At 46.4% G+C, this 27,414-nt stretch overlaps 2 protein-coding genes and 1 non-coding gene across 3 annotated transcripts in view; all 3 read left to right on the top strand.

Annotated features, from left to right (window-relative positions):
• The window catches only part of LOC8038213 (cytochrome P450 1A1), a 36,270-nt gene extending 14,190 nt beyond the window's left edge, over nucleotides 1–22,080 (top strand). Inside the window, exons 5-10 of the mRNA XM_029989304.4 lie at nucleotides 4,229–4,384; nucleotides 11,509–11,717; nucleotides 15,440–15,565; nucleotides 15,975–16,079; nucleotides 19,932–20,063; nucleotides 21,339–22,080. Coding sequence (XP_029845164.2) covers nucleotides 4,229–4,384; nucleotides 11,509–11,717; nucleotides 15,440–15,565; nucleotides 15,975–16,079; nucleotides 19,932–20,063; nucleotides 21,339–21,694 — 1,084 coding nt within the window. The 3' untranslated portion in view covers nucleotides 21,695–22,080. The remainder of the gene's footprint in view (nucleotides 1–4,228; nucleotides 4,385–11,508; nucleotides 11,718–15,439; nucleotides 15,566–15,974; nucleotides 16,080–19,931; nucleotides 20,064–21,338) is intronic.
• Nucleotides 10,346–10,427, top strand: Trnas-aga. The gene has a single exon. It is a non-coding gene; the product is annotated as a tRNA-Ser (tRNA).
• A 3,223-nt stretch (nucleotides 22,081–25,303) lies between the features above and the next one.
• LOC8038228 (cytochrome P450 1A1) overlaps nucleotides 25,304–27,414 on the top strand; it is a 59,588-nt gene continuing 57,477 nt past the window's right edge. The window contains exon 1 of the mRNA XM_042288803.1: nucleotides 25,304–25,448. The gene's annotated coding sequence lies outside the window, so the exon portion shown is untranslated. The remainder of the gene's footprint in view (nucleotides 25,449–27,414) is intronic.

Raw genomic sequence — 27,414 nt, 5'->3', positions numbered from 1 at the left:
ACTTTTATGTGTCTGTGGGTCGGACCAAAACAAAATACACTGAGACGAATTGTGGAACTATGACGATTACACACGCAAACTGTCAGAAAGTGTCCAATTAAGTAGCTTCCCAATCGAGTAGAGCACGAAATGCCACTTTGTTCTATTTAACAAAAAACATCAATTAGCGAGGGTGATGCTTATTGCAAATTAAATTCACCAGCACCTTGTCAAGAACAAACCTCAACATCCAGGCTATGCCAGTTTATGCAATATAAGAAAATGTTCACATGGGTAAGCACTGTTTTAGGCCAGATTATATCTCAGTACGAAGGTGCTCATAGATTAGAGTGAACAATTTCAGCCACTCCTTTTTGCATGATTCGTCGCCCGCATCACGGTGCTGAGAGCAAACAATGCTGGTTAGAAAAACAAGCATTGCGATTGTCGCTCAGTGTTTCTATAAAATATAGACTGGAAGGGCTTGTCCTGTGACTTTCGTGACATTTTGAAAATTATATTGCTTTAAGCTAAGTCGCCTCGTCATCATATATATACTGTGACACGTATTCCGTAAAACACATTTCATGATATATATGGCGACGAGGTGCCCATTTCATGATTTTATTCACTGTAATTAATTCCTTAGTTTAAGGGCAAAACCACGATTCAACCTCTAATACTGCGATGCAAAGTTGTACCAATCACGGGTATTTAGGCAACCTACTTCACTTCGTGAAAACATTTCGATTCAGGTACAATGTATGTGACTCTGGCAAACGAAGAAATGTTGAGTCGTATAAACACGACGTTTTGTATGTCAATGTAGATTTTCTTTTCTTGTTGTGTAGAAATAAATAACATAATTTTATAATTTTGGTACCTCAAAATAAAACTAGATTGAACAAACGATACAAAAAAAAGCTATATACTGTAAACGACTTATTTTTCGTGGGCTCAATATTTCGCGATTTACGTCAAAGCTGAAGTTTCGGAATGATTCGCGGGTTGTAATTTTCTCTATGCGGTTGAATCTCAATATAAATTCCAATGTGTTTATATTTTTCCGAAATTGTTCGCGGGCCCCATTCTTCGTGAATTGTAGGCGATTCGCGAAATTCTAAAAAATTAGGTCCTCGCAAAAATCAGGTCTAAATAGTGCCTATTGACAGAACAACGCGAAAAATATATTCTCAATTTAGTGGTTCAAACCGGTTCGAACCGGTTCGAACCGGTTTGAACCGTTATTTTTTGCGCCCCGGAACTGAACCGGAACTGAACTGAAATCCATGAACCCGAACCCGAACCGAACCGATAAAAATATCGGTTCGACACTCTGGTTTCAAGTACTTTTTACTTTTTTCTTGCTGCTTGAAGTCGGGACGCGTGAGAAGCGCACGTATAGAAAGATAAACGTTCGTGGGTCGTCGCGACCGCGACGCTGTCGGCCATGCTGATTTGATCGTAAGAAGTGCGTAGACAGCTTCGGAGCTGTCGTAGGATTTCGTCGTAACCTGCGCAAAATTCACGAAAATTTCGTTTTGTGAATACGAATTTGTTCTTAAGTTATGTCTTACGCACATTTTTGGCGTAAGATCGTTTCGTGAATCTGGCCTCTGCACTTCCGAAAGCCGCAGGAAAGGTAAGACAGACGCAGACGACGTTGCGAGCAGACGACGTTGCAAAGGAGCAGACGACGCTAGGATAGGGGGGTCGCCATCAGCCAATCAGGGCTCGGCGTTCTGACGTCACCGCTACCCCCTGCGCGTGAAGCAGACGAACTTGCCCTCCGCATTGAAGTCCGTAAATAACCGGAAACCGGGAACGACGTGTCCGACACATTTGTAGCCTGGAACACAATAGACACCAGGGCAATAAAAATTTCGCTTCCAGTGCGGTACGTTCTGAAATTAACAGTTTAGTCGGATGCTAAAATGTAATGGTACTCGTGATTAACTACGGTGCATATCATAATCGTTATGAAATATCTAGGGCCTTCGAGTTACACGGAAAAGCAGGCGACCAGGTCTCATGAACGACTGGCACGCATTGTGAATGCTATATGGGCGAAGAAATTAACGTTAAGAGTTCCGCTGCACAAAGTGTGTCTCACCCTTTCTTTTGTGTAGGCGTTTTAGCACCGACGATATCGGATATCTTGACCGAAGCTCACCGCCTAGAATTCTGTAGTAATGGGCTATCATTTCGACTTGTCGTACGACCCTTAGAGCGGTTCGGCGTGCATCTGTCTTGTGCTTTAAAACCTCAATATGACAAAGGATATTAAATGTTTCTTTCAATGCTTTTCCTCACATCGTCCAAGTACTAATTCTCGTGCTCTTTTACCAATAGAACGTTAAAGCTGTGTCAGGGAAATGCATATTCCACGCATCGTACGACACTTCGGACGGTTCGGCATGCATCTGTGTGGTATTTGAATAACTCAATGTGGCACAGGATAATAATTGGTTCTTCAGTGTTATTCTTCAAACCGATCAAGTTCTATTTCTCGTGCCCTTTTACCAAAAGCATGCTGAAACAGTGTCAAGGAAATAGATATTTGACGCGCCGTACAAACCTTCGGACGGTTTGACATACATCTGTCTGGTCTGGTGCTTTAATAACTAATCAAGAGTGACACAGTATAATAAATGTTTCTCCAATGTTTATTCACACTGTTGAAGTTTTAGGTCCTGTGCCTTTTAACCGAAATCATGCTAAAGCTTTAGCAATGAGATGCATTTGTTGATTCTAAAATCACTATTTAACTTGCAAGCATCCCGTCAGTCGCTCAGTATGATACAGCTTCATAAAAGACTTAAGAAATTGGATACAGCGCGCCAAAAGACGAAGACAACGAGAGAAGAGCACAGGACAAGCGCTGACTATCAACTAAAGTTTTATTAAAAACGGCTCAAACAAGAAAACACCACACAGCCAACCAACGCCGAAACAACCAATGGCGTGTCGCTTACCATGCATCTATAAATTCGATCTCATTTTTTTGAGCAGATAAACTGAAGGCTGGCTGACGCAGTGCCCCGCGCCAGCTTTTCGATAGCATGCGCCTCCACCACCTCTCTTTGCACTTTTGTGCGCCCCATGCCAATGATTAAGGTATCTTGGAAGACGGGATGACACTGGCAGTCTCTGCAATGTACGTACAAGTGACCTCCTGTCATTGACCGCAGGGAATTCGCATGCTCACGCATTCTCTCGTTGACGCAGCGTCCCGATTGTCCTATATAAACCCGTCGCATGACAATGGAATTTTGTAGATGACACCCACAACGCAATCCACGAACTTGTTGACATGCTTAACCGTACATGACATCTTGTTACTGCTTGCCTGGTTTACGCGCGGGCGTTGTGGGTGTCATCTACAAAACTCCATTGTCATGCGGATGGGTTTATATAGGACAATCGGGACGCTGCGTCAACGAGAGAGTGCGTGAGCATGCGAATTTCCTGCAGTCAATGACAGGAGGTCATTTGTACGTACATTGCAGAGACTGCCAGTGTCACCCCGTCTTCCAAGATACCTTATTATTGGCAGCGGGCGCACAAAAGTGCAAACAGAGGTGCTGGAGGCGCATGCTATCAAAAAAGCTGGCACGGTGGACTGCGTCAGCCAGCCTTCGGTTTATCTGCACAAAAAAGAGATCGAATTTATAGATGCATGGTAAGCGACACGCCATTGGTTGTTTCCGCGTTGGTTGGCTGTGTGGTGTTTTCTTGTTTGAGCCGTTTTTAATAAAACTTCAGTTGATAGTCAGCGCTTGTCCTGTGCTCTTCCCTCGTTGCCTTCGTCTTTTTGCTCGCTGTTTCCAAGTTCCTAAGTCGTGTACCAACTCGCTTGCATCGCCACCTTAATACACCTTCATAAAAAACTGAGTGCAATGAGTTATACATAGATTATTTATAGAATCGCATAATTCTAAATGAATTCATGTTATATAATTATTAGTTTTTCACTTGATATGCATCCAAATAAAATAGGTTTGCTGGGCTCATGAGTTAAACTCAGCTGCATAAAAACAAACACCTGACGAGTGTTTTGGCGTTGCTTCAAGGATCACGGTTGATGATCAGCACATGCACACATGATTCGAGTAAACAAATTTGTTTCGGCTAATGGTTTGGGCTTATATTTCACAGATGCTTTGAATTAAGAAAATTGATTGCAAGCAATCATTTCGGGAGTAGAGGAACGTAAAAATCACTAAATGTATATTGACTGTACCCACAGAAAATACGCTGTCAGCGAATCTCTGGACACACTCTGCTGCCAGGTGGTGGACGCTTACGTGGATTCTCTCAAGGAAGGACCCAATGTAGTGGACTCAAAGGTTCCCTTTGAGTACATGATCTACAACATCATCGGAATCTCTGTCTACGGAGCAAAGTAAGGTCTTGGTGCGAATCGTTAAAGCTCTGAAAAGATTTCTCCCCTTTTGTATCAGATGATCTGACCTTAATTTGAGCAAAATGGTGTTTTATTTGCGTACTAGGATTTGCAGATGTGTTTAAATAAAACCGTGAAAGCTACACTTATGTGATTTGTGCATGTGCTTTATACGGCCAGGGAGACATAGTATAAGGGGCTAATTGTAACGATCATTGATAATTCACCTTTTAAGTGGTGGAAATAGACTTATGGCTCCAATTAGATACTTACTGAGCGTCATCTAAAAACAAGATGTCAATAAATTTAGAAGCAATGACGCTTGAGAAGCACAATAGTGCGCTAAAGTTACCGCAACTGTAGCTGGACCCAGGCTTCCGCTGAGATTACGCGTCGGCGCGATATTTACGTCTCTTATCACAGCCCAAGCCTTTTTGCACGATCAGTACCTTTAGCGAATACTACGCTGGAAGTATTTCTAAAGATTAGTTATTTAGTAGATTTCGTTGAAGCTGAGCAAGTCTCTGATTGGAACCTTATGTCAAATTGAACTAGATAAAAGCATACCTAACACATTTTTCTTAATTAGCCGATGATTGTTTTGATTATCTCCTATACCAGTGGTCTTAAACACCATTTGATTGTGGGGGCCAGACAGCCCAAAACTAAACAGTCGAGGGCCAACGTAAAGGGGGGGGGGGGGGGTGGTCTAAATAATTTAAAGAAAAGAGACGTCGTGTTCTATGTATTTTTTTTTTGTTGTAAACTCTCAGTTTTGCCTGTGACATCTTTAGATTTGATTTGCTTAATTGACTGCTTTGGACCCTGACCTGATGCAGTGACAATAATTAAAATGAAACCACCCCGCCAACATCCTGGCATTTTTAATGGAACAAGAGAGCAAGTGCAGAGTCGTACCCGTTGCTCAATTCACTCAGGAGTTAACCAAGCTCAACATGTCTCTGAAAACAATGAGTTAATTTGAGAGTTTTTGCTGTCCTGACGATTTTTATTACAACACTTTGAACAAATACTTGTCTCTTAATGGAGATACATTTTTGAAGGCGAGAATCCCGAGCTCGTAGCGCTTTATCTTTGGCAGTTGCTCCTGCTGATCGAGAGTTCGCGAAGTCGAGATGCATCCTTCAACGAATAGCTAGCGTTTGCAGCCTATCGCAGCCGAATTGTTGTGCGTGACAAAAAGCTGAGAAGCAAAAAATAAAGTGAAACAATGGGCAAATTAACACAGATGAGTATAAGCTATGTGAATACGTTAAAAGAGCAGAGCGACTTTTCGCGCGAAAATGAATCGACGAGATCAGATCATTATGGCGCATGCCATTTCTAACGCTCGAGACATGGGAACCGGGAATCGTAGCCGGTTGGGCCTGCCGGCCGCGTCCTAAAGATTCGCGGGCCGCGTGTTGAGACCCTTTGCTCTACAATGTTAACCAAAGGTTTTTCAGTGAACCCCTGATGGCGAATTCCACTGGCGTTTTGGACCGCGCCAGGATCAGTCGACCAGATCCGGATTCGAGCACAAGATCCGAACGGGCTCGCGCCGCCTACGGATCCCCAGTGGAACATGACCACTGCTCCGGGATCGGCGGACGCCTTCCCGTCATTCAACTGCCCGGGATTCCCCTTTTCGTGGCCGCCGCGGTCGCTTCGAAGACGTTTTCGCTACGCGGCGCTAACACGTGTTCGACGCAAGAGTGGCAGCAATGGCTCAGGCACTTCTAGCAAAGATTGCCGGAATGCCCGTAGCGCGGCAAATACATTCTCTTCTCCTTCCTGCAAAACGAACCGGCTGTCGAGCCAATGGGTAAGCAAGCGGCCATTACGAATTCTTCTGATGTCGAGACAATCTAGGAGCCCAGCCCGCGACGTGCTTCTTCTTCTGAGGCGAGATGCCCCACGAGAAAAGAAGTCACATCTGTGCGCCGACGGCTGGCCCGGCTGGCTTCCGGTTAAATCTGCCGAAATCGTGGGAGTGACTTTTCTCGTGGCGAATTCCAGGAGTTGTTTTGGAGCGCGCCGGGATCGACTTTTCCGGAGCCAGCCTATTTCACTGGGCGATCGGGATCGAGACCAACGTGTTCCACTGGTCGTTTTGGATTACCTCCCGCTCCAGATCTCGATCTGGATCCGAGAAAAGTCACTCCCCCGATTTTGGCGGATTCAACCGGAAGCCAGCCGGGTCAGTCCTCGGCGCACACACGTGACTTCCTCTCTCGCGGGCATCTCGCCTGATCTCGCCCCAGAAGAAGTGGTAATGGCCGCTTGCTTACCTCTTGGCTCGACAGCCGGTTCCTTTTCCAGGAAGGAGAAGAGAACAGAAGGTTTTGCCGCGCTGCGGGCATTCCGGCAATCTTTGTTAGACTCTCCCGAGCCATTCCTGCCGCTCGTGCGTCGAACACGTGTTAGCGCCGCGATTGCGAAAACGTTGATGCTTGGAACTTGGAACCAGCCTCTACCAGACACCTGATTTGTTTCAAAAATACCCAGGACGTTTTGGGGCAATGAATCGATCCCATAGCAGGCGGTAGAGAAGTAGACAGCGTTGAAAAATATTTATTCCACCGATGGTCACGAAGGCCGATGGTGTCGGTGTCACAGTTTTGAAGCACTGTCAGTTCAGCTCAACACCACGTTAAAAAAGACGGTTTGGAGTACTGCCTGTGCTAACGCAATTTCACAGTAGAAATAGGAATTGCATGAAAGAACCGGACAGAAACACTTAATACGGTGGCGTAAATGCCGAACATATATCAGCGATGTCACTTTCCTCGGTTAGGGCTATCTGCTTTGTCAGCGAATGAAGAACATCTCGATAAAATAAAGAGCGGAAAACACTCCCCGTGTCAAGTTTTCTAATTACAGCCACTGGTTGATGTCGTACCGTGGCAATTCCCGGCCCTTCGAACGCACTAGCACTTTGTAGAGTCACATTTCCAGCGACGCCGCGCCGCACACGAGCGAAGGTAAACAATCAAGATGGAGGAGTGTTCCGCGTGTTGCTCCCGCAGTCAGCGCGGTGTGACAGGGTTGTCGGACAACAAATCGGGCAACACTGTTGCCGGGCGGCAGCAACATGTTGCCCGACTGTTGTTGTTGCCGTGATGTGACAGGGTCGCCGGCAACACGACTTCCCCGTGTTGCCGGATAGAGTTGTCCAACTGTCCCCTCAGTGTGACAGGGCCTTTACCCCTCGGCTCGACAGCCGGTTCGTTTTCCAGGAAGGAAACGAGAAGGTTTTGGGGGCCGCGCTACGGGCATTCCGGCAATCTTTGCTAGAAGCTCCTGAGCCATTCCTGCCGCTCGTGCGTCGAACACGTGTTAGCGCCGCGATTGCGAAAACGTCTTCGAAACGACCGCGGCGGCCGCGGAAAGGGGATTCCCCGGCGGTTGAATGACGGGAAGGCAAATGCCGATCCCAGAGCAGTGGTCGCGTTCCACGGGGGCGCGACCCCGTTCGGATTGTGAGCTCCATTCCGGATCTGGTCAACTGATCCCGGCGCGCTCCAAAACACCCAGTGGAATTCGCCATCGGATCCAGATCGAGATCTGGAGCGGGAGCTAATCCAAAACGACCAGTGAAACATGTCGGCCTCAATCCCGATCGCCCAGTGAAATAGGGTCGCTCCAGAAAAGTCGATCCCGGCGCGCTCCAAAACGACCAGTGGAATTCGCCATTAGTTCCTCTAATATTGGATCTATGACGCTCGTGAAACCTAGATGCTTTCATGATGTGACATTACCCCGGAGTCAGGTTTCCCACAGTGAAGTTAAGATATGTGATGGTTTCCTGCATATGCCGCCAGTGCACTTTTTACTGTGACAAAAACTCTTCTCAGATACCGTCGGGTCAAACGCCTAATATAGCGTACTCTATGTGTCCGCATGCGTTTTGAATGGAAAAATGGAGAAACAAAATGTGCAGGACCCTGCTATCGAGGGTTTACATATCGTTGGGGAAGGCGACAGAATTGAGATATACGTAGTTTGAACTTTTTTATTGCCCATAGAAATACAGTCGTAATGTAATAATAATGATTATACGATTGCAACGCGTCATTGTACCATTAAAAAGTCTAAAACCCTTGCTTTTCTTCATATCTAATATATTATCAGAATAAACGCCGACCCCCCATTATTCGCACTACTCCATGTGAATTATGCTTTCAAACATTCCAGTTCAGCCATTTTGTAATTGAATTCCCAGATATTCACGCATGCTACAACTTAAAGCGTTATAAATATTAAACGTTATATTTGTCCCCTTTTAGTAAAACTCAGAGGAAGCTCAATACGCCCCGCAAGTGGGGTCATTTTCGTCTTCTGCGCATGAGAGAGGAAGTAGCGGTGACGTCAGAACGCCGAGCCCTGATTGGCTGATGGCGACCCCCTATCTCAGCGTCGTCTGCTCCTTTGCAACGTCGTCTGCTCGCAACATCGTCTGCGTCTGTCTTACCTTTCCTGCGACTTTCGGAAGTGCAGGCCTTTACGAGCGAGCTCGACTTCGTCTTTCAGAGAGGACAGACGAAATAACTCGAGCGGTACGTTGTTTTTGTCTAACAACTAGCAGACGCGCATCCGAGGGAAGTCAAAGGACTCACTGGCGAGGTGTCCCGAGGCGCCGAGGTTTGTTTGCTAAGAACCAAGAGAGAGCGTGTTAGTGTCCGCAAGTTCTCTCCCAAATACTTTTTCCCTCCTTTCGTGTGCGGAGAGACCCCTCATTCTTTAACGGCGCCGGCGGGTTGGCGCAGTTAACGTCGTCTGCTTTACGTCTGCTAGTCAAACCGATGGCTGCTTTACCTTCCCTGCGTCTGTCGGAGATTCACCGCTTTTTCACCGGCGAGAGTCACCGTTGCCTCGGGAAAGAAGGAGATAACAAGAGGAAGAAATTGACCTCTTAAACTAAAACTGAGGTCAGCGATCAAAGTATAATACGGGAAGGGTTCACAAGGGTCGCGCGGGCATATTCCATTCAGCACGCCAGCCGGTCGTGGACAGACGGTCGCCGAGTCACGGAGTGCCTGCTAGGCCTAACTGCCGTGCTCGCTTGGTCGCGTTCGGTGGAATCGTAGCCGCTGGAGCTTTTCCCGGGTGTTTGTGGATCCAGCGTTCTCGTTCGTCGTGGTCTGTTTCAAGTACTTTTTACTTTTTTCTTGCTGCTTGAAGTCGGGACGCGTGAGAAGCGCACGTATAGAAAAATAAACGTCCGTGGGTCGTCGCGACCGCGACGCTGTCGGCCATGCTGATTTGATCGTAAGAAGTGCGTAGACAGCTTCGGAGCTGTCGTAGGATTTCGTCGTAACCTGCGCAAAATTCACGAAAGTTTCGTTTTGTGAATACGAATTTGTTCTTAAGTTATGTCTTACGCAAATTTTTGGCGTAAGATCGTTTCGTGAATCTGGCCTCTGCACTTCCGAAAGCCGCAGGAAAGGTAAGACAGACGCAGACGACGTTGCGAGCAGACGACGTTGCAAAGGAGCAGACGACGCTCAATAGGGGGTCGCGATCAGCCAATCAGGGCTCGGCGTTCTGACGTCACCGCTACCCCCTGCGCAAGAAGCAGACGAACTTGCCCTCCGCATAAAGTCCCTTATTGTCACTGCACATAAAATTGACAACTAAGCAAAAAAATGACCGCATCTCCACGTGGTGAATGATGTTGATTGGGGCGAAGCTCTGGTAGTGCTGATGATACTGAATTTGTTCATACGTAGTGCTGATGGTGCTGATTTTTTTTAATCTTTATTGCTCATAGGTAGTGCCGAGTTCCGGGTTGCGTTTTGACTTCATTAGCAAATGAATGCAAATTTTAACGCGATTATATACGCACTTGACCGCAACGCCCTCTCCTGTATAGACGTTGAGCGGCTACTTGCAACGTTTCGTCCATGACATTCCCAGCTCTTGAGTTACTACCACATCTCAGAGCCCCCTACTCGTCCCGCAGTCGTGGCCGAGTGGTTAAGGCGATGGACTAGAAATCCATTGGGGTCTCCCCGCACAGGTTCAAATCCTGTTGACTGCGCAAACATTTTTTTTTTCTATTTCTTTAAAAAAGACAGATGGGATGGCAATCGATGTGGGCACGGACACCGGACAAGGTTAGACCCTAAGGAGCTTCGCCCCTAAAACAGAAAAAGAAACTGCCCGTTGGAGTAAATAGAGTCTGCATGTTATATTTAAACCATTTTCAGATTTAGAAAGAATGAAATTAGTCTAATTACTTATTTGTTTATACCGTTTCAGCCTAATCTGGTGAAGTGAAAAAGCTTTTGTCCCCGTGAGTCAATGAGAGTGACGGGGCGATTCATGTGACAGCTCTCCGCTGGAGGCGTGCACTCCAACGGTACTTAGTCACGTGACTCGTTCAAAAGCTTCGATTAACTTCCGGAGCGCAGCTTTTGCTCTTTACCAAGGAGTGCTGAAGCGGAGTATGCGGAGTTACTGGAATGAGAGTTATGGCGGAGGAGAGCCGGTGATGCATCTATTTACTAAAAATTACCGTGTTCTCGAGCGCTGTACAGTCAAAACAAGCAAAGGCATAAATAAGCCAATGCATGGTGTGCGCTTAAAGCTTTTCACAAGGCTGTAGTTTGGTGGTGCGTTTATCATATTCACAGTTTGCGAATGTAGATTTGTGGGGACGAAGTGCAAGAAAAGGAAAACGTGTTAGTTGTTTGTAGATAATCAAAGACGTACAAGACAAACCGTTTAACTGACGCTGCGGCTCATGCATAGATGGCACACACACTCTTGGATCTGCTTAATCTGTTTAGGGTGTTCATCTCAAAGTAGCTTTCGCGTGTTTACTACAAGTGGTAAACTCGGTAACTTACAGCGTCAACAAGACGATTTGTTTTAAAGTTCCTCTTTGTGCTTATGATAATTGGACATCTTTGGATTTAAGTGTTTTTCAGAGCCCAACATTCATGAAACCTTCGTATAATAAATGCATCAACGAATGGCCTAGTTGTTAAACGTTTGATAACATTTCGGTTGTGGATTTATTCATGTTTTTATATATTTACGGCTGAATAGCACTTGGTAGCACCCTGTTGATGGAGCTGATTATGTATCATTGGCTACGATTTGTTTTTAACTTTCAGGTTCGACAGAGAGAGCCCAGAGTTGGAAGAGCTACAGGCCATTAACAGAGAATTCTTCAAAGTAGCCCCCAATGGTCTTCCCAGTGACATCGTACCATGGTTGGGTCTACTTTACCGGGCGCGCGAGCGCAAGATTGAGCTCCTTTTTAAGAAAGGCTGGAAAATACTGGACGACCTCTACAAGCGAGCTTCCAAATCGTACGTTCCCGGTACGTTCGCGTTCCGTTTTTTCCAGCTCTCTTAGTTTGGCGCCCATCTTTGAATGCAAAGACCCGGGATGCCACCTTACGGGTAAAACCGACACTAAAATGCCCGTGTAATAGCTTAAAAAAAAATAAAAACGTTAATTAGTATTTTTTGAATCCACAGTATACAATTGTACCGTCACAGCTACGAAAACTTAGACCACAATGTAACCCTTAAGCCGCAGTGACACTGCTCGCACATCATACAAAACACACTGTGTTGGCTGCAGACATGATGTCTGCAGAGAGTTTTCGTGGTACCAATGTGGCGGGACAGACACACAAGGAACAAACACGCCCCATACAGCGTCTAGAAACTGTCTCTTGAACGGTGTATGAAAGGTGCGACTGCGGCTTTAAGTATCTTGCAGTAAACCTAGGATGACCCTATGGTGAGCTTGAGATGATGCGCACTCCTTCTTAGGCCGCAATGGTCGGCACCTTACGTGGATGAGGGATCGCCAGATTGTGCTCAGGGAGTTCAGACATTCGTTTTATTTGATACGCAAAATTCTCCTAACAGACGCGGTGTGGATCCTGGACGGCGCGATGCGACTTCACCGCAACTGGGGTCATCTAGCGGGCGCTGTATACGAGACTTGCGTGCGCAGCTGTGCTCAACACTTGCGGTTTATCGCAAGCACCTAGCGTAGCTCTATACACCTTTCCAAGAAGCACTCGACCCCAGGGGCAGCGAACCATTTTCGAGCCCAGACACTGTGTTTGAGGCTACACTCTCACCGGCGTCCCTCCTAACCCTAACCGAGTGGACTGTGATTTCGATTGGCGCAGCCTGCGTAGGCGCCTTTTCAAACACTGCTGGCGACTAAATGTTCGTCTTTTCCCGCTGTATTTTGTGTTTCATGGTATATGTATTTTCCCGAGGTCATTGAGAAAGCATTGTACCACATTAAAAAAAAAACACACTAAAAATAAGAAATTGTGAACTATTTTTGTAGAGTGCGTGCGCCACAGAACGAATGCGACTGGAATGTTAGTAGTTTTTTTTTTTTTTACGATAACCTTTGGCGACGCCGCCCGATTAGCCGCGTGTCAAACGAGAAAGCGCTTAGCTGTCGAAAATAACTAACAACAGATGATATACAAAAGGCACGCATTTTTCACGCTTACGAATAACGTGTTTACCGATGGACAGGACACGGACATACAATTTAACAATCATTAACATTCGAACAATATATTCTACTTACCACACGATGCAGCGTTCTCTGAAAAAAAAAATTATTTGAGAAATATCTTAAATAACACCGTCACAGTCGACGACATTTACATCTTTACGATCGGATGGAATTCAAGATGACTTACTTTTTCCACACAAGAACTAAGAAAAACAGCGGGCTTGACTGACTCCAGCCCGAGCAACAATGTTTGGCTGTGACTAGGAAAGTAATCTATGCGAGTTATTTCTGGGAGGGGGAAAATAGTTTTCATTGTTCGCAAAACCGCGTCCGAGGCCGTTGGACACCCTTCCGCTTCTTCGTTGCCCTTGAATGTCAAGCAGAAACGTTTGAAATGGGCAGGCACTTACCAGCCCTATTTCTCACAGTGGAAGATAACAAAGAAAGGGTACGCAGCATGCATCAGAAGAATTAAGTGGAAACTTTCAAGAGGGGCGAGAAAACGTTGAATGAAAAACCGCAAAACATAGGTAGAGAATCGGGCTGAGCGGGCTTCCACAGTCGAAGCAAGCGTCAGAAACGTTCTAGCTGATAGGGGCTTAACAGTCGCACTGGCCGCATCAGCATCATCAACACGGTGGCGGCCTAGGAGCGATTTTTTGGGAAATGTGTATCGGTGGCGCGCTTGCTTTACAATGAGCAGAGCTGAAGTCCAATCGCGAGAAAACCGCGACGGAATTTCGGGGATTCTCTTTTGGAAACATTTCGCACTACCGGGATTGAAGCCCTGCCTATAGCGCCAGCCCAGCTCGCTTTCCGGATCTTCGAACACGCGCCCGCCAGAATTTTGAGATCGCGCTCTGGATAATAGGTTTGTTTAAGCTGTAAATCACGGAGTGAATACGTAAAAGCTTGTACTGAAAACACCGGTGTTCTCGTGTATTTTTCATGCTTCTAATGGGTAAGTTGATTTTCAATTTTGGGAGTCTCGAGGAAATTACATTCTCCATAAGACTTGAAGGTAAGCATCTTCCACAGACGTCTGTCTGGTTGGGAAGTGACAATAGAAAAATATTTGACTCCAACCAGAAATTAAACTTGGACCCAACGTTTCCAAACCAGTTCGGTTTCTTCTTCAGGGGCGATTGATCTCGTGCATGGGAGCAGCCTCGTCTTCTTTGGTGGTACGAATATCTTCTAATCGCGCTTCCGCCTTGCCACCCAGTCTTTTGTTCTAATCACATGTTGTTGTCCACTCACATAAACAGGTGGTAAGGTACTCATAGATCTGTTGATATTTCCTGGTGTATTTCGGATGTGCCATGATTCAAGGTGATGTCTTTTTCGGAGATTGGTTTCAACATCAAGAACGGACGCGTTCGCGAAGTCTATCGGATAGTCAAAGGTGTTACAGTGCTCCGCAAGAGCACTGCGTTCTCGATCGAATTTGCGTACATCGTTCTTGTGCTGGCGTAACCTTTCCATAAAATTCTTTGTTTCGCCGATATCAGATGCAGGACATTTTAAGCAGGGGATCCGGTAAACATTCACGGTGCTTTTTTCTTCGGGGGGGGGCGATCTTTTGGTCTTGGCACGAGGCTGCTCCCACGCACGAGATCAATCGCCGCTGAAGAAGAAACCGAACTGGTTTTGAAACGTTGGGTCCGAGTTTAATTTTTGGTTGGAGTCAAATCTTCATAAGAGCATCAGAAGTTGTGAATGCGTAGACACTTATAGCATCAGAATTCTTGTACGCGGAGCTCAAGTTCTCGTGATATAAATGGACGTGGTGGGGGGCAAAAGCTTTTTTCAGAACATCTCCAGTGAATATTAGGAACCCACCTGATTAGGCACCGCAGTGGCTTTGTATAACGACCTTAACGCTGAGCTGTTTTCGTTCTTGGTACTGCTGACGGACGGGAAACACGTTCACATGTGTATATTCGGCTAGATTCCACGCAGCGCAGCAATCGAAAGTGCTGCTTTCGTGCAATTCTCACTAGGGTACGCACCCCCTGTACATGGGTTGTGACGTCACACCATGTTGTGACGCTTTACTTTCTTTTTCTTTTTTTGCTTTGGAACGCATGTAATGGCGTCTCCTGGCTCGAGCTTTTATCGTCTTAATATTGACCGTGTTAGAGCGGCGTTTTGATTTGGGTTAAGTATTTTTTTAATGTTCTTGTCATAACGTCCGGCTTCAGAGCCGGAACGCTGCTACACGCGCGACAGTCTGAGACGCACAAGCTTGCACTACCCATTACTGATTAACAATTCGTTTTTCGCAGTGTCCTCTGGCCAAAACGTTGCCACTAGTGAGCCCACGCATCGCGGCCTAATTCACATCAGCGTCGCGGCCAATCCGTATTGCAGAGTCTCAATAGAGAGAGTCTATAGTATCTCAATAGAGCTGTGTCGCTTTGGGGCAGGTAGGATATCAAATAACGGTGACGTCATGGGCAAGCCTCGTCCCCTTGGTGGTACTGAATGGAGACTGCTCTCTTGTTGCTTGAAAAAGTAACAAATTATAACGTTTTCTTTCCTCAGGCAAAATCGACAACTTCACTCACTCTATGTTGGCAGCAAGAGAAGAAGCCATTGAGCAGGAAAAGAATGACGCCCAATATCTAACCGAAGCTAATATGGTTCAGATCCTAACGGACATATGGGGTGGTGAGTGTAAAGAAAACCTTATGCTCAAAGTTACGTCAAATGATTTTTTTTTTTTTTAACATTGCACGCCGACCAACCTTGACGTGAGGCACCCTTTTGTGTAATGATATATGGAGCCTTTGGGGGCATATGACAGGGTTTTACATGGTGGTTTGACATGGGGTATTGACATGTTTTGACGTGAAAAGTGGGAGACCTCACCTGCCTTCACCCAGTCACTATATTTGATGACGCTCGCCATAGCTCTTCTATTAGAGAACAGAAATAAATGGCTACAAACACCCCGAGAACGAGTACTTTGTCTTCACCACGATTGCCTTATGATCAGACTGGTCTAACAGGTTTTGATCACTTCTAAAAAATGTCGGTGTGGTTCTATAGACAATCTTTGCCGTTTCTTTTTCGCCAGCTGGTACGGGAACTTCGATGGCGCAGCTAGAGTGGCTATGTCTGACCATGACGAGGAAGCCAGAGATACAGGAAAAGATGAAGAAGGAAATAGAAAACAACCTGGGTAAACTATTTTGTTTTTCTTTATTTGTTTCTGTTTTTTGTTTCCTTGAACCAGTTTGCCAAGACAGATGGCATATTACTACGAAAAGATATTTAGAAGCGGAATGGGTGATTGGGCTAGTTAGGCCCTAGTTTAAGCAGTAAAAAGAGCAGAAAACAACTGTACTGCATGACAATAGGATACTAGTCATATTAAAAAAAACAAAAGAAAAAAGATGAAAAATTTATGAGAGATACGTAATTGGTGACAGAGTAAATTGAATAAATGAGGCACCAATCGCCATATAAAGGAAAAGTTTGATCATATCAATCGCAGTATATAAAAAAAAGCTTGATTATATCAAACAAGCTTTGCCCGTACATGCTGATGACAATCAGGCTAATGGGGCATCTACTATTATAGGCGACTTTTTTTTTTTTTTTTCGAGCACCTTGTTTGGCTTTACTCCGTCTTGGTCCTTGCTGTTTTCGGCGCTTCATATATATTGCCAGCACGTTTACCGCTGTCCTCTGCTGGCACTCGAGCCAAAGACATGACACGATTATGAAGTGATCGTTGGGGTGCTTGCGTTGACGAAGAAGCATCCGGCGCTAGCTCTGGCTGGCCTGAGGCTCCCACGCTCGGCCCGCGTGCTATACGGGTCGGTTTGCGTAGCCCGGCGCTTCTAACATTATATTGTTATACTGAAAATATATTTCTCTTTCCACAGGCATCCTAGATGGGGACCAATATTAACTGCAGAACCTCTGCCTCCCCTAGTATAAACGGTGCTTTTTGCTTACAGTCACTAGCATTTATTTTAATAAGGGGATCGTATAGGATTTTCGTTCGAGTTTTCTTAGCCCTGAGGCTACGTTGGGGGCAATGGAGGCTTCTAGCAAGGAGGGCTAATAGGTTAACTTGTAGGCTAATTTGCTCAACCTCTTTAATTCACTTGTAGCGTTCTATTTTAAGAATATTTTATAGTTGGCAAATTGACACGTCCGATGAAAACATTCGAGGTCGGCGCCACGTGGTAAGAAATATGAACCTTGTACCGCGCTCAAGAGCGAAGCTCAGCCGGCGTTGCACGCCCGTGACGTCACTCGCTCCGCCCTGGGCTTGCGTCGCACTTCTGGCACCGCTTGCGCCTTGAACATAAGGGTTGCGGAGCAAGTGCAGAACGAAGGGATCGACGTCACGGGCGAGCAACAGAAGCTTCGTTTTTGTTTCGAGCCGTGTACAAGGGTGGGATTTCTCGCCCACCTTGTTACTTTGTGAATCTCTAGCCATTGAGTAGAGAAGGCTACTCAATGATATGATAGCGATGGTAAGAATTTAGTTATCTGGAGTCTAACAGCTTCGGCATGGTATGACGATGGGCAATAATTTCATCATTTGAATATGTTAGCTAAGGATTCTGTTTTGCAAATCATTTACTACATTTTGGTCATAAAGTTTTTACTAATATATTACGCTCGTAGCCTGAGCTCCATAACGGTCGACAACTTCATTTTGAGTTGTTTTAAATGTATTTAAAGTGTTTTTAATATTATTAGTAGCTGTTGAAGCGCACTGTATATATTCCTCTATTAAAGGGGTGGTGAAACAATATTCAGTTGGAATGTTTTTCATTTTACACGAGCTTACTGGCACACGTGGCACCTAAGTATACTCGCATTGCAACGCCACTGGCTAAAAAACTCCTTTGTTAAGGTGTAATTCCAAGGACAAAAGCGAGCGTTTTCATTCGATCTCTCCTCCGCAAAACTTGACGACGTAGCTGGGCGTCCCAGTACCGCCCAAGAACAATATTTGAACGCGGCTTATCTCTTAAGCTAAAAACTACAATACTCGGTGACTTGATATCGAATTTAGCCCACCTTTTAAGTCGAATTCGTAGAACGTGCAGTAGATATTGTACAAAATCAGCGGAAAGTGCCTTTTTGGGAGTTCTACAGGTAGTCCAAGTTGGGCATGCCCATGCTTGCCCCTAGGCGCCTACATCTACGAGGTGGGATCAGAAAGTTCCGGGACTGATTTTCTAGCGTAATAAGAGAGGGCAGCACAGTGATGCGCGCTCAGCAGTCGAAGGAGCGGACCTTTGTGTCCCGTTGTACAAAAGGGCGCCGCTCTGTGAACATTGGGAGCTGCGCTTCACGAGTTTTTGTGACCACGTGCATGGGCACAATGGCGATTTTACTATAGACGACAAACCAGAGCGAGAGCGAACCTCAGTTTTGTGTCCAACTCGACAAATATAAAGCAGAGACCTTCGATATGATTCAGCAGGCTTCCCTAAAAAAGCAGTGAAGTTCTTTCAGAAGTTTCTTAAGTGGCACTCGCGCTTCAGGAACGGCAGGACATCGCTGGAACACGAAGTGCGGTAGGGCGACTTTATCCGACCTCTCCTTGACTTCGGTGACGTTCTGCCTTTCTTGAGGCGCGAGTGCCACTCAAAACACCTCGCACACCTCACTTTGTTTTTACATAAACCTTCTAGATCATTTTAGAGGTCTCTGTTTTTTGTTAGCAGAGCTTGAAGTAAAATTTATGTTCGTTCTCGTCTTAATTTGCAGTGTATGGAAAGATCGCCATCAGGCTCGTGCATGTGGTCAAGCAAATTAGTGTGGCGCAGCTCCAAATGTTCACAGAGCGACGCCCTTTGGTATAATGAGACACGAAGATTCTTAACTTTGACTGCTGCGCACGCCTCACAGTACTGCCCTCACTGTCTACGCTACGAAATCAATGCCGGAGCTTTTTGATCACCCCTCGTATACTAACCCTGCCCGCGATCGTAAAGACAACATGGGACCCACTGAATACTGCATGGGCAGCCCAAGTTGGTCTTACCCAAGCGGTGACCCGGTGGGGCCCACCTTTTGTAATAACTCCGACCACGTATAGCCAAACATACAAGGTGAAACCCACAGGGGTATCTCATGAGTAGTCCAAGTCGGACATGTCCAAGTGGTGCTTCTGAATTTAATATTAGTAGAAACAGCGCGTTATAAAAAAGCACCAAATGAGAGGTGAATTCTACGATTGCCCCCGTGGAGCCCAACTATGTGCTAAACCCCCCCCCCCCCCTCCCCATATAGTCGAAGTGGAAAACTCGGGGGCATTGCATGGGCAGCCTAAGTTGGGCATGCCCACGCTGCGGCCTCGTGGAGCCCACCTGGAGGGTGCTAACCCTGCCCCGTAAAGTCGGGGTGGGCCCATGGGGGCATTGCTTGGGCAGCCCAAGTTGGGCACGTAAACGCGTTCTACCCGTAGACGCCACCTTTGTGCTAACTGTGTCCACGTATAGCCGAGGTGGAACCCGTGAGGGCACTGCACGGGCAGCCCAATTGGGGCATGCCCACGCATTGCCATAGTGGGACCCATAGGGCTACTGCGTCGGCAGCCCATGAGGGCGTGCTCTCGCTTTGCCCACCACTACGCTAACTTTGCCCTCGCATAACCGAAGTGGGGTTCACCGGGTATTGCACGAGCAGCCTGAAATGAGCCCACGCCACACGAAGGTGGGAACCACGAGGGTATTGCGCCCTTTGCCCGCTTTGGGATCACGTAGGCCCCATTTTCATGTACTACCTGGGATAGAGCAATTGTTCTTACTTTCTATTTTTACTCTTTAACAACAGTGCAATGTAAACGGTTGATTAACTTCTTTGTCTTAACTATATATGCTTAGGATATATGCGCAACAGCATTAGAAGGCCCTATTTTTGAGTCACACAAAAGGTACGATGTCTGTGGGCTCAGGAAAGGGAATATCGATACAGAGTAAGGCATAAACATGTTCTCAGTTGTCTGCCCGCTTCCAACTGTTGGATTGTAACCCCTTCATCAATGAAACTTCTGGAACAGGACAAGATCGCCCCAAGCTCCAAGACAGGGAAAAACTTCCCTACACACAGGCCTGCATCTTGGAGTCCTTGCGCATGTACCCCAACGCTCCACTTGGCATCCCACATAGCACATCGTGCGACACAGAAGTCGGTGAGCGCGTTGTTCCGTGCCATGACATACGAAAGTGGTGACGTGCCACCACTCCGATACAATTTTATCCGCAACTTGGCTTGAGGCGTCTTCCTTAACTGTCTGAACTCAAACAGAGCTTAAGATTATCTACAATGGTCGGCTTTTTTGCGAAACCTGCATATAAATGATAAGGACAAATATACATAGAGATACAAAAATCGCTTTACCAAAGTAAGACACCGCACGTCAGCGTAGAACAGAACATATGCATGTTTTAATGTCAGCGTGCTAGGGACTTTATGATTTGGTGTGCGTAGAATATTCAGTGTATTCTTTTCCTTCGTGTAGAATATTTTCATTTTTTACTGACTCATTACATCATTCGAAGCTTATTCTAATATGCTGCTAATGCTACGAGGAATTTCATGTCTCTGTACACCTTTCCAGCACCTATAGCCCAGGCAAACATATGTTTAGTCACGGAGTTGTGGAGACATGCGTGCCGTCATGTGTTCCGCAGAAGGGAGCTACACATCCTAAGAACTCGTTCCCCGGCCCAGTAGATAAAGGTGGAAGCGCGTAGGATGGGATCAGTGCAATGATCTATAGAAAGTACCAGTGCTACAAGGAATTAATTAGCCCAACGTCATGTGCGTAGTTTCGTTGCCGTTTAAATCCAGGGCGTTCACGAGGAAACAGAACCATGCTTTTCAGCCCGTGTAATCAAACTTATTTGCAGAAAGCTCAAACTTTATGAGAATGTGGCGCTTGTGGTTGAGATAGAACGCAAGAGTTTTGAGAGTATGGGGTTACCTGTATCAAAAGATAATTGAGAACTACAATTTGTTTCTATGAGCCGACGTCTACATAAGACTATAATATCGTGCAAACGAGAAATGACATCGTGGGCGCCTGTAACATATATTAGTTTGAAAAACTTGCCAACAAGAAAGAAAACATTATGCCCTTGCTTGCTGAAAAGTTTTTTTTTTCACTGATATAAATCCCGGATGGGTTAACAATTTCAGCACTTGTTTTGACGATATTAGGCTTAGGTGGACGTCGGTTCATAAATAAAAAATGACTTTCTCAATTACTTTTTAATACAGGTAACATCATTTTCTAAATTTCAGCCTTCTATTCCAACCACTGACGTCGCATTTTCAGAGTTTGAGATTTGTGCGATGCACAGTTACGTAGGTTGGAAACCACTTTTCACTTTGCTGTGCCTGTGCAATAAAAAGCATAGAAGGTCCAATTCTGAGCTGCTCTTTCACCAACACACGACCACAGGGGGAAAGTTCGTTCCCAAGGACACTGGCATCCTCTACAACATCTACGCCATTAACCACGACCCAAACCTGTGGGATGACCCCGAGGCTTTCAGACCGGAACGGTTCCTGGACCCTGTCACGGGCAAGATCAAACAGGAACTACTGCCGCAGCTGATGACTTTTGGCCTGGGCCCCAGGACGTGTCCCGGCGAGAAGTTGGCGCACGTGGACATGTTCTACGTTCTTGTTCGCTTCATGCAGCGAGTCGAGATCAGTGCTCCGGAAGGAAAAGCGAACACCGCCATAGCGCCGCTTGGTTCCAGCCTGTTTTTGATTCCAGGAGAACAGGACGTTGTGCTGACTCGGAAGGACTAGATCGATAAAACATAAACAGCGGGAAGTGTACATTCGGCTATATGTAAGTCGCTGACAGATTAAAAGCACTATTACGTCCATGTTTTTTTGCTTCGCGATTTGTTCTTGGGGTCCTTGCTAACTAATATAACCGTCTTTTTGGCTTTAATGCGATAATAAGTTTGTTCGGGTCTTGCCACGCCTTGTGAGTTTGTTGAGTGCTATCAGCGACGTTAAAAACACTTCTCTCGCATTTTTTAACGTTTTTTATGACCATGACATGCTGAAGGTGTACGAGTACGATGTGTCAATATAGAAGATTATACAGAACGCTGCGTTCCTGAATAATCTGGCAGTCGCCCAGTTGTTCTGCTACCATTCCTCATCCAGTTTAGCAGTCACCTTGTAAACGTTGAGGGAGTTGGACGTCATAATAACTGTTTTGATATTTACGGTGATGATGTGAAGATGTAGCCACAGTATGTACCTCTATGCTGTGTCAATTACCTGAATTTGATCGCTATATTAAATATTAACTATTTTATCTCTATATCAATTTATCAAACTATTTTTATCTCTCTATTGTTCCATTAAACAATTTAATGACTTTATCGCTCAATTCATTAGAAGCTGAACAAAAATAGCCCTTGCATCGCATAGGTTACACAACAGTACTTCGAAAACACGAAGCGTGTGGAGTTTTCTGGGTGGATTCCAGATGCAGTGGAAAGTATTCTCGGGCCGGAGTCCGACAAGGAAGCCCGGCCTGCTATTAACGAGTATCTCGAATATCTGCAAACAGATGATTTTTGCATACTCGTCAAAGGGACCGAGGTCATTAGTTTTTGTCTTAGCATGCACTCTGAGGAAAAAAGGAGGAAAAACGTAGCAACGGCGCGTTTTCCTCCCTCCTACTCCCGCGCACCCAAGCGGACAGGAGAAAAAGGCAGGAACGAGGCTTTTTTCTCCTTCTCCAGGCAAACGGCAGAAAGTTTCCGCCCTCCCGCCACATCTTCTTTCGGTTTCGTTTTTCGATCACGTCGCGCATGTCGTTTAATAAATGTTGTTGAGTTGATTGGGCATCAGCGGCAGCGAAGTTAGCCTTTAATTCTGTCTTCTAGTCCAAACGTGCGGAACATTTTGGTTCCATTGACGTTGTTACCACTAATTTCCTCAAACGAGCAAACGAAGCCGTTAGGAAAAACGAAGTTTTGGAGCAGCGCCAGCTGCGCTACATACACTGGGCTAAAATGGCCGCCTCCTTTTGCGGAACGCCGTTTGGACATTGACGACGTTACGAAAACCGCGGAAACCGCGTCCAAGACAGACAGGTTTTGCTGCCGGGTGCCTGGGCGCTTTCTGTGCTAAGTTCGGGTCTGTTTTTTGTTGCCGAGTGTCAACCGGCAATCAACGTGGTTCTGTATTTTTGCGTGTCGCCAACATAGCAGCAACATCGCGATGCCAGTCTGGTGCGTTGTGAGCAGAATACAGAAATTATCGCCGATGTGACCGTGTGTTCGCGTATCAGTGGTGTAACAACAATATGAGATGGCGTAAACTATCGGGCAGTGATGCCGCTAATCGGGCCGTGATCGTAGGGAGCTGGTGTCGCATGTTGATATTCCGCTCTACGTTAAAGAGTTTAAGAGCACTTGAGGGATTAGGTGCAATCAAACGACGTGCGGATAGTCATGTTGGAACGATGTTCTGAACCGTGGCTGCTATCGTACAGTGGCCAATGTGACTTTCGGTTGTTTCCTCCCCAAGAGGGATTGCGCTCTGGGGAAAGGCCTGAATACTGAAGTTTAACGGAAAGTGCGTATATTTACAGTTTGAAATTTAGGCATTAAGGAAAAATGGTGGATAAAATCGAGCAAAAAAAAAAAGCTATCCTTTATTTTGCTGTTTAAATACACTACGATTCCTGGAGAGACTGCCCTCCAAGTGGCGCGGTGGGATGCGCGCTAGATGTGTCCGAGCTCACCATTGCGTGGCTAAATATAGTTAGCACATGCCACACGTACCGGCTTTGACTGCATTAAAGTTGATCGAAAAGTGAATTCTCTCCTGCAGGCGAACAGCACAGATAGAAAACAAATACTACGATAGAAATACTGCCTCTGACGTGCCATGCGGGGAAGAAAACACGTGGCTTAGAACCGCAGTGGAGCGGCTTGATTTATTGGCGTTCAAATCGTTACGACATCAACGTTTACTTTTAATAAGAGAGTGATTCCTTGAGCCGTTCAACATACTTTCGGTGGCAAGACTCACTGAAAAAAAAGTCTGCATGCTGGGGATGATATTTATTGATCAGGCTGTCACGGAGAAAATCCGTACCATGAAAACGACCAGTATAAAAGGCGGAAATTCACAGCTCAGATGTGGTGATCGGGGCGTTCTTCTGTGTTGATGTCTGTATGTTTATCTGTATGGGCTCAATGTAAATGCCCAATATATATAGATCTGTTGCGATAAAGTAGCAAGAAGGGCCCGAAGTGTGACGGTGCCGTGAGCAAATAAAAATATTTTTTGTAGCACATGAATTGGGTGGTACATAGCGCCCCTAGTCTAGCTACCTGAAATTGCTCAGCTTGACCCTGCCATCTGGAGTCAAACCAGTTAGCCTTCCCTCACGCTCCGATGAACCGTGCAGCAATGAGCGAAGTAAACTGCTTAGAATTCGCTGTTTTGTGAGCGGTTTTTGGTTTCGCGAGTGGTTTATCAGCCCTCCGTAATGTGCGGTGCTGACGAAGGAATTTTGGTTTGAGGTAAGATGTAAAGTGCGTTAAGTACATGGGTACCAGTTGACAACGAGAGGACTGAATGACTGCTTTCGAAACGCAATTTTCTTTACCTGTGGGGGAAAGCCGGCTTCGGAAATAAATAGAGTTCGCGGAAAGCTTGTGTTACGCTTTTATTTGCTCCTCCTTTCGCCCTCTTCAATAGACGTAGCGTCCTCGCTAAGTTTTATTGAGCTCAATTTGCTCTATTCGGGGCCGCCATAATGAGATACAGGCGACAGAGAAACCTTGCGCCCCTGCTTTCAGGACGAACGTTTCTCCCTTTCTAAAGGAACATAGCTTACAAGAGCCTTCCTTCTTTTAGCAAAGATTATAGGGAACCCTCTTATCTAAAAGTGTACGGTACCACGCACCCGCTTCGATTACTCGAGCTCTCCAGACGTTCAGGTGATACGAAGTAATTCAACACTTTGACGGCCTTCATATCAGGGGACGTCGCACCCCTATTCCCTAGTCAAAGAGTAGCAGAAGCCCTTCGAGGTGATAGTGACGGACGTCATTTAAAGGAGCAACTTCGCAACCAAACTACACGTTCGCGGCATCGAGCCACCGCTTTCAAATAGCGTGCGCACGAGCAGTGTACACGAATCGAAGAGAGAATACCCGGATGCCGTCCCATTGCTGATCTTCCGCCAACCCCTTTTGATCACATGACGGCAGCTCCCCTTCTTTCGAGTCATATTCATCGCAACAGATGTCACCACCTCCCTGTCCCGGAAGCTGCGTACAACTCAAGGTCACTAAGCGTCCCTTCTTGTCATTTCCGGCCGTCGTGTAATTGCCAGCGGACGCTCTCTCCGTGCTAGCGAAACAGACTCTGCTTTGTCAGTGAGTTTCCATCAGCCGACACCGACTCGGTGACCGCTCACGCGGGAGCCGTTCTAGCGTAAAAACGTGAAACCGGATAACAAGAGGACATAGCGACAGCGGAACATTCTGTTGGCGCGTGCAGCGGTACAAGGCCTACGCAGGTGCGTATCATAAAAAAAAACAAAAAAACACGCGCGTGTTTGTGAACGCGAACGACCTCTGTAAACGCGCTGGCCGCCCCGCTCCCATACGGGATTGTCGAATCGTTCACGTGTGTGAATGCTGGAGCGAGCGCCACAGCGGGTAAAATTTAGCCGGAAAATTTCGCCGCTAAATTTAGCGGAAACGTTTCCTCGCTATATTTAGCGCGAAATTTCGCCTAAATGGGAGGCGAGCAGGAAAGGAGAAGGAAAGAGCACGGATGATGAAGAGGGTCATACCCTCCTCTTCGTATTTTCCCCTCCTCCTCCTCAAGAGCTGCGCTCTAACTCAGCCTTACAGGGGAATGTAAACCTCTCATTTTTTCTTACCCAAAGTTTTATACAACTATGAAATTCTGCCAGCTTAGCGTCCGCGAGTAAAGTGAGAAAGCGCATTAGCGCGGCAACCGAAAGGCGACAGAAAAATATTCGATTTTACCCTCGCACGAGGCGTTGCAGAAACTTGAGAGATACCGGCCTATTGCATCAGTGCACTCGAGCTTCTGGCATCTGTGATCTGTCAGTGTGACCTATCAGACTGACAGTCTCTGCCTTCGAGAGTGTGCACATTTGCCTGTGGATTGTATATTTTTCATTTTTAATCTTGTCTATTAAATCAGTGCGCGCATGTGAGCATGTGTAGACACGAGAAAAAACTTTCCGTCACGTTGGATGTATATTCAATATATTTTATTCGCTTACCTCAGCAAACTGCGAGACCTGCTTGTCAAATGTGTTATGCTTGTGCCTCCTACTTTTGAATTTTTCTTTTTATAGGTGGAGAGTTTTTTTTTTTTCTTTTATTGTTACCGTTCAACGTCCACACTGTTCCTTCGCTTAATTTTGTTTGATCGAGGAGCAGCCGCACCCTTCTTATGTTTCGAATCCCAACGTGCTCCACAGCGCTTCTGCTCTGCGAGGTGATGCCTCTCGTAATGTGCTTACGAAATCCACACCTCTCCTCACTTAGACAGAGGCCCCGCAGCGCTGAGGTGGCTTCGGAACACGCACCAGTCCCTATCTTTGGAAGTCATCTCAACCTGAATCCGCCCGACGCGGGAGAAGATTGAAGCTATTTTGTATCCCCCGTAGCCAAAAAAATGTTTGCAACAGCCTGTAACGCCGAATTAGAGTGCAGCTCTTGAGGAGGAGGAGGGAAGGGTACGAGAAGAGGGTATGCCCCTCCTACCTCCTCCTCACCTCTTCATCCTGCGGTCTACCCCTCCTCCCCTCCTGCCTCCTCCTCCCCCTCCTCCTCCCCTCCCGCTTGTCCTCCTCCTCCTCCTTCTTCCCCCTCCCCGCGCGGTGCATTATGGGACATTTCCCATAATATACCGCGCGGTTACGCCGACGCCGCTTAAGCGGGAAACGGGCGCCCAAGAGCTGCGCTCTAAAAGCAAGACCCAGCCGCAGTCTTTCCGCGGACTACCAGCCTTTTATGCCCACGAGCATCCGACCGCTCACGCAAACAATCTGCGCAAGTTGTATGTTAGTCAGGCTGTATGGATACGAGAGTTCCCAGGAATCCGCGGTTGGATCCCGAGTGAAATACTCAGGCGAGCAGGACTTGGATCCTGGATAATAACTGCGTGGCGCGGGAAGTTTGCCGCCACGTCAACCCTATCCTCGTCCCCAGTGATAGATACCAATCAACATTCACGCTGTTCCATTGCTTTATTTCGTCTGATCGAGGATGCTGCGCGCGCTTCTTGTGTTCCCAATCCCAGCAGCCCCCACACCGTTTCTGCACTGCCAGGTGTTCGCCTCTCGTGGTGGGATGACGAACACACCACCGCTTCCTTACCAAACTCTCAGGACACTTAACATCGCCCTTAATTAAAGGTAATAAAATATAACTGCGCTAAGGTTGAACATTATGAAAAACACGCACCCTTACAGCATGTTTTGTATACTTTCAATATGTAAA

This window comes from Ixodes scapularis, unplaced genomic scaffold (assembly GCF_016920785.2).
Source record: "Ixodes scapularis isolate PalLabHiFi unplaced genomic scaffold, ASM1692078v2 PGA_scaffold11__112_contigs__length_91849675, whole genome shotgun sequence".
Classification (NCBI taxonomy): Eukaryota; Metazoa; Arthropoda; class Arachnida; order Ixodida; family Ixodidae; genus Ixodes; species Ixodes scapularis.
Note: the sequence above shows the minus strand (reverse complement) of the source record. Positions and strands in the feature narration are given on the sequence as shown.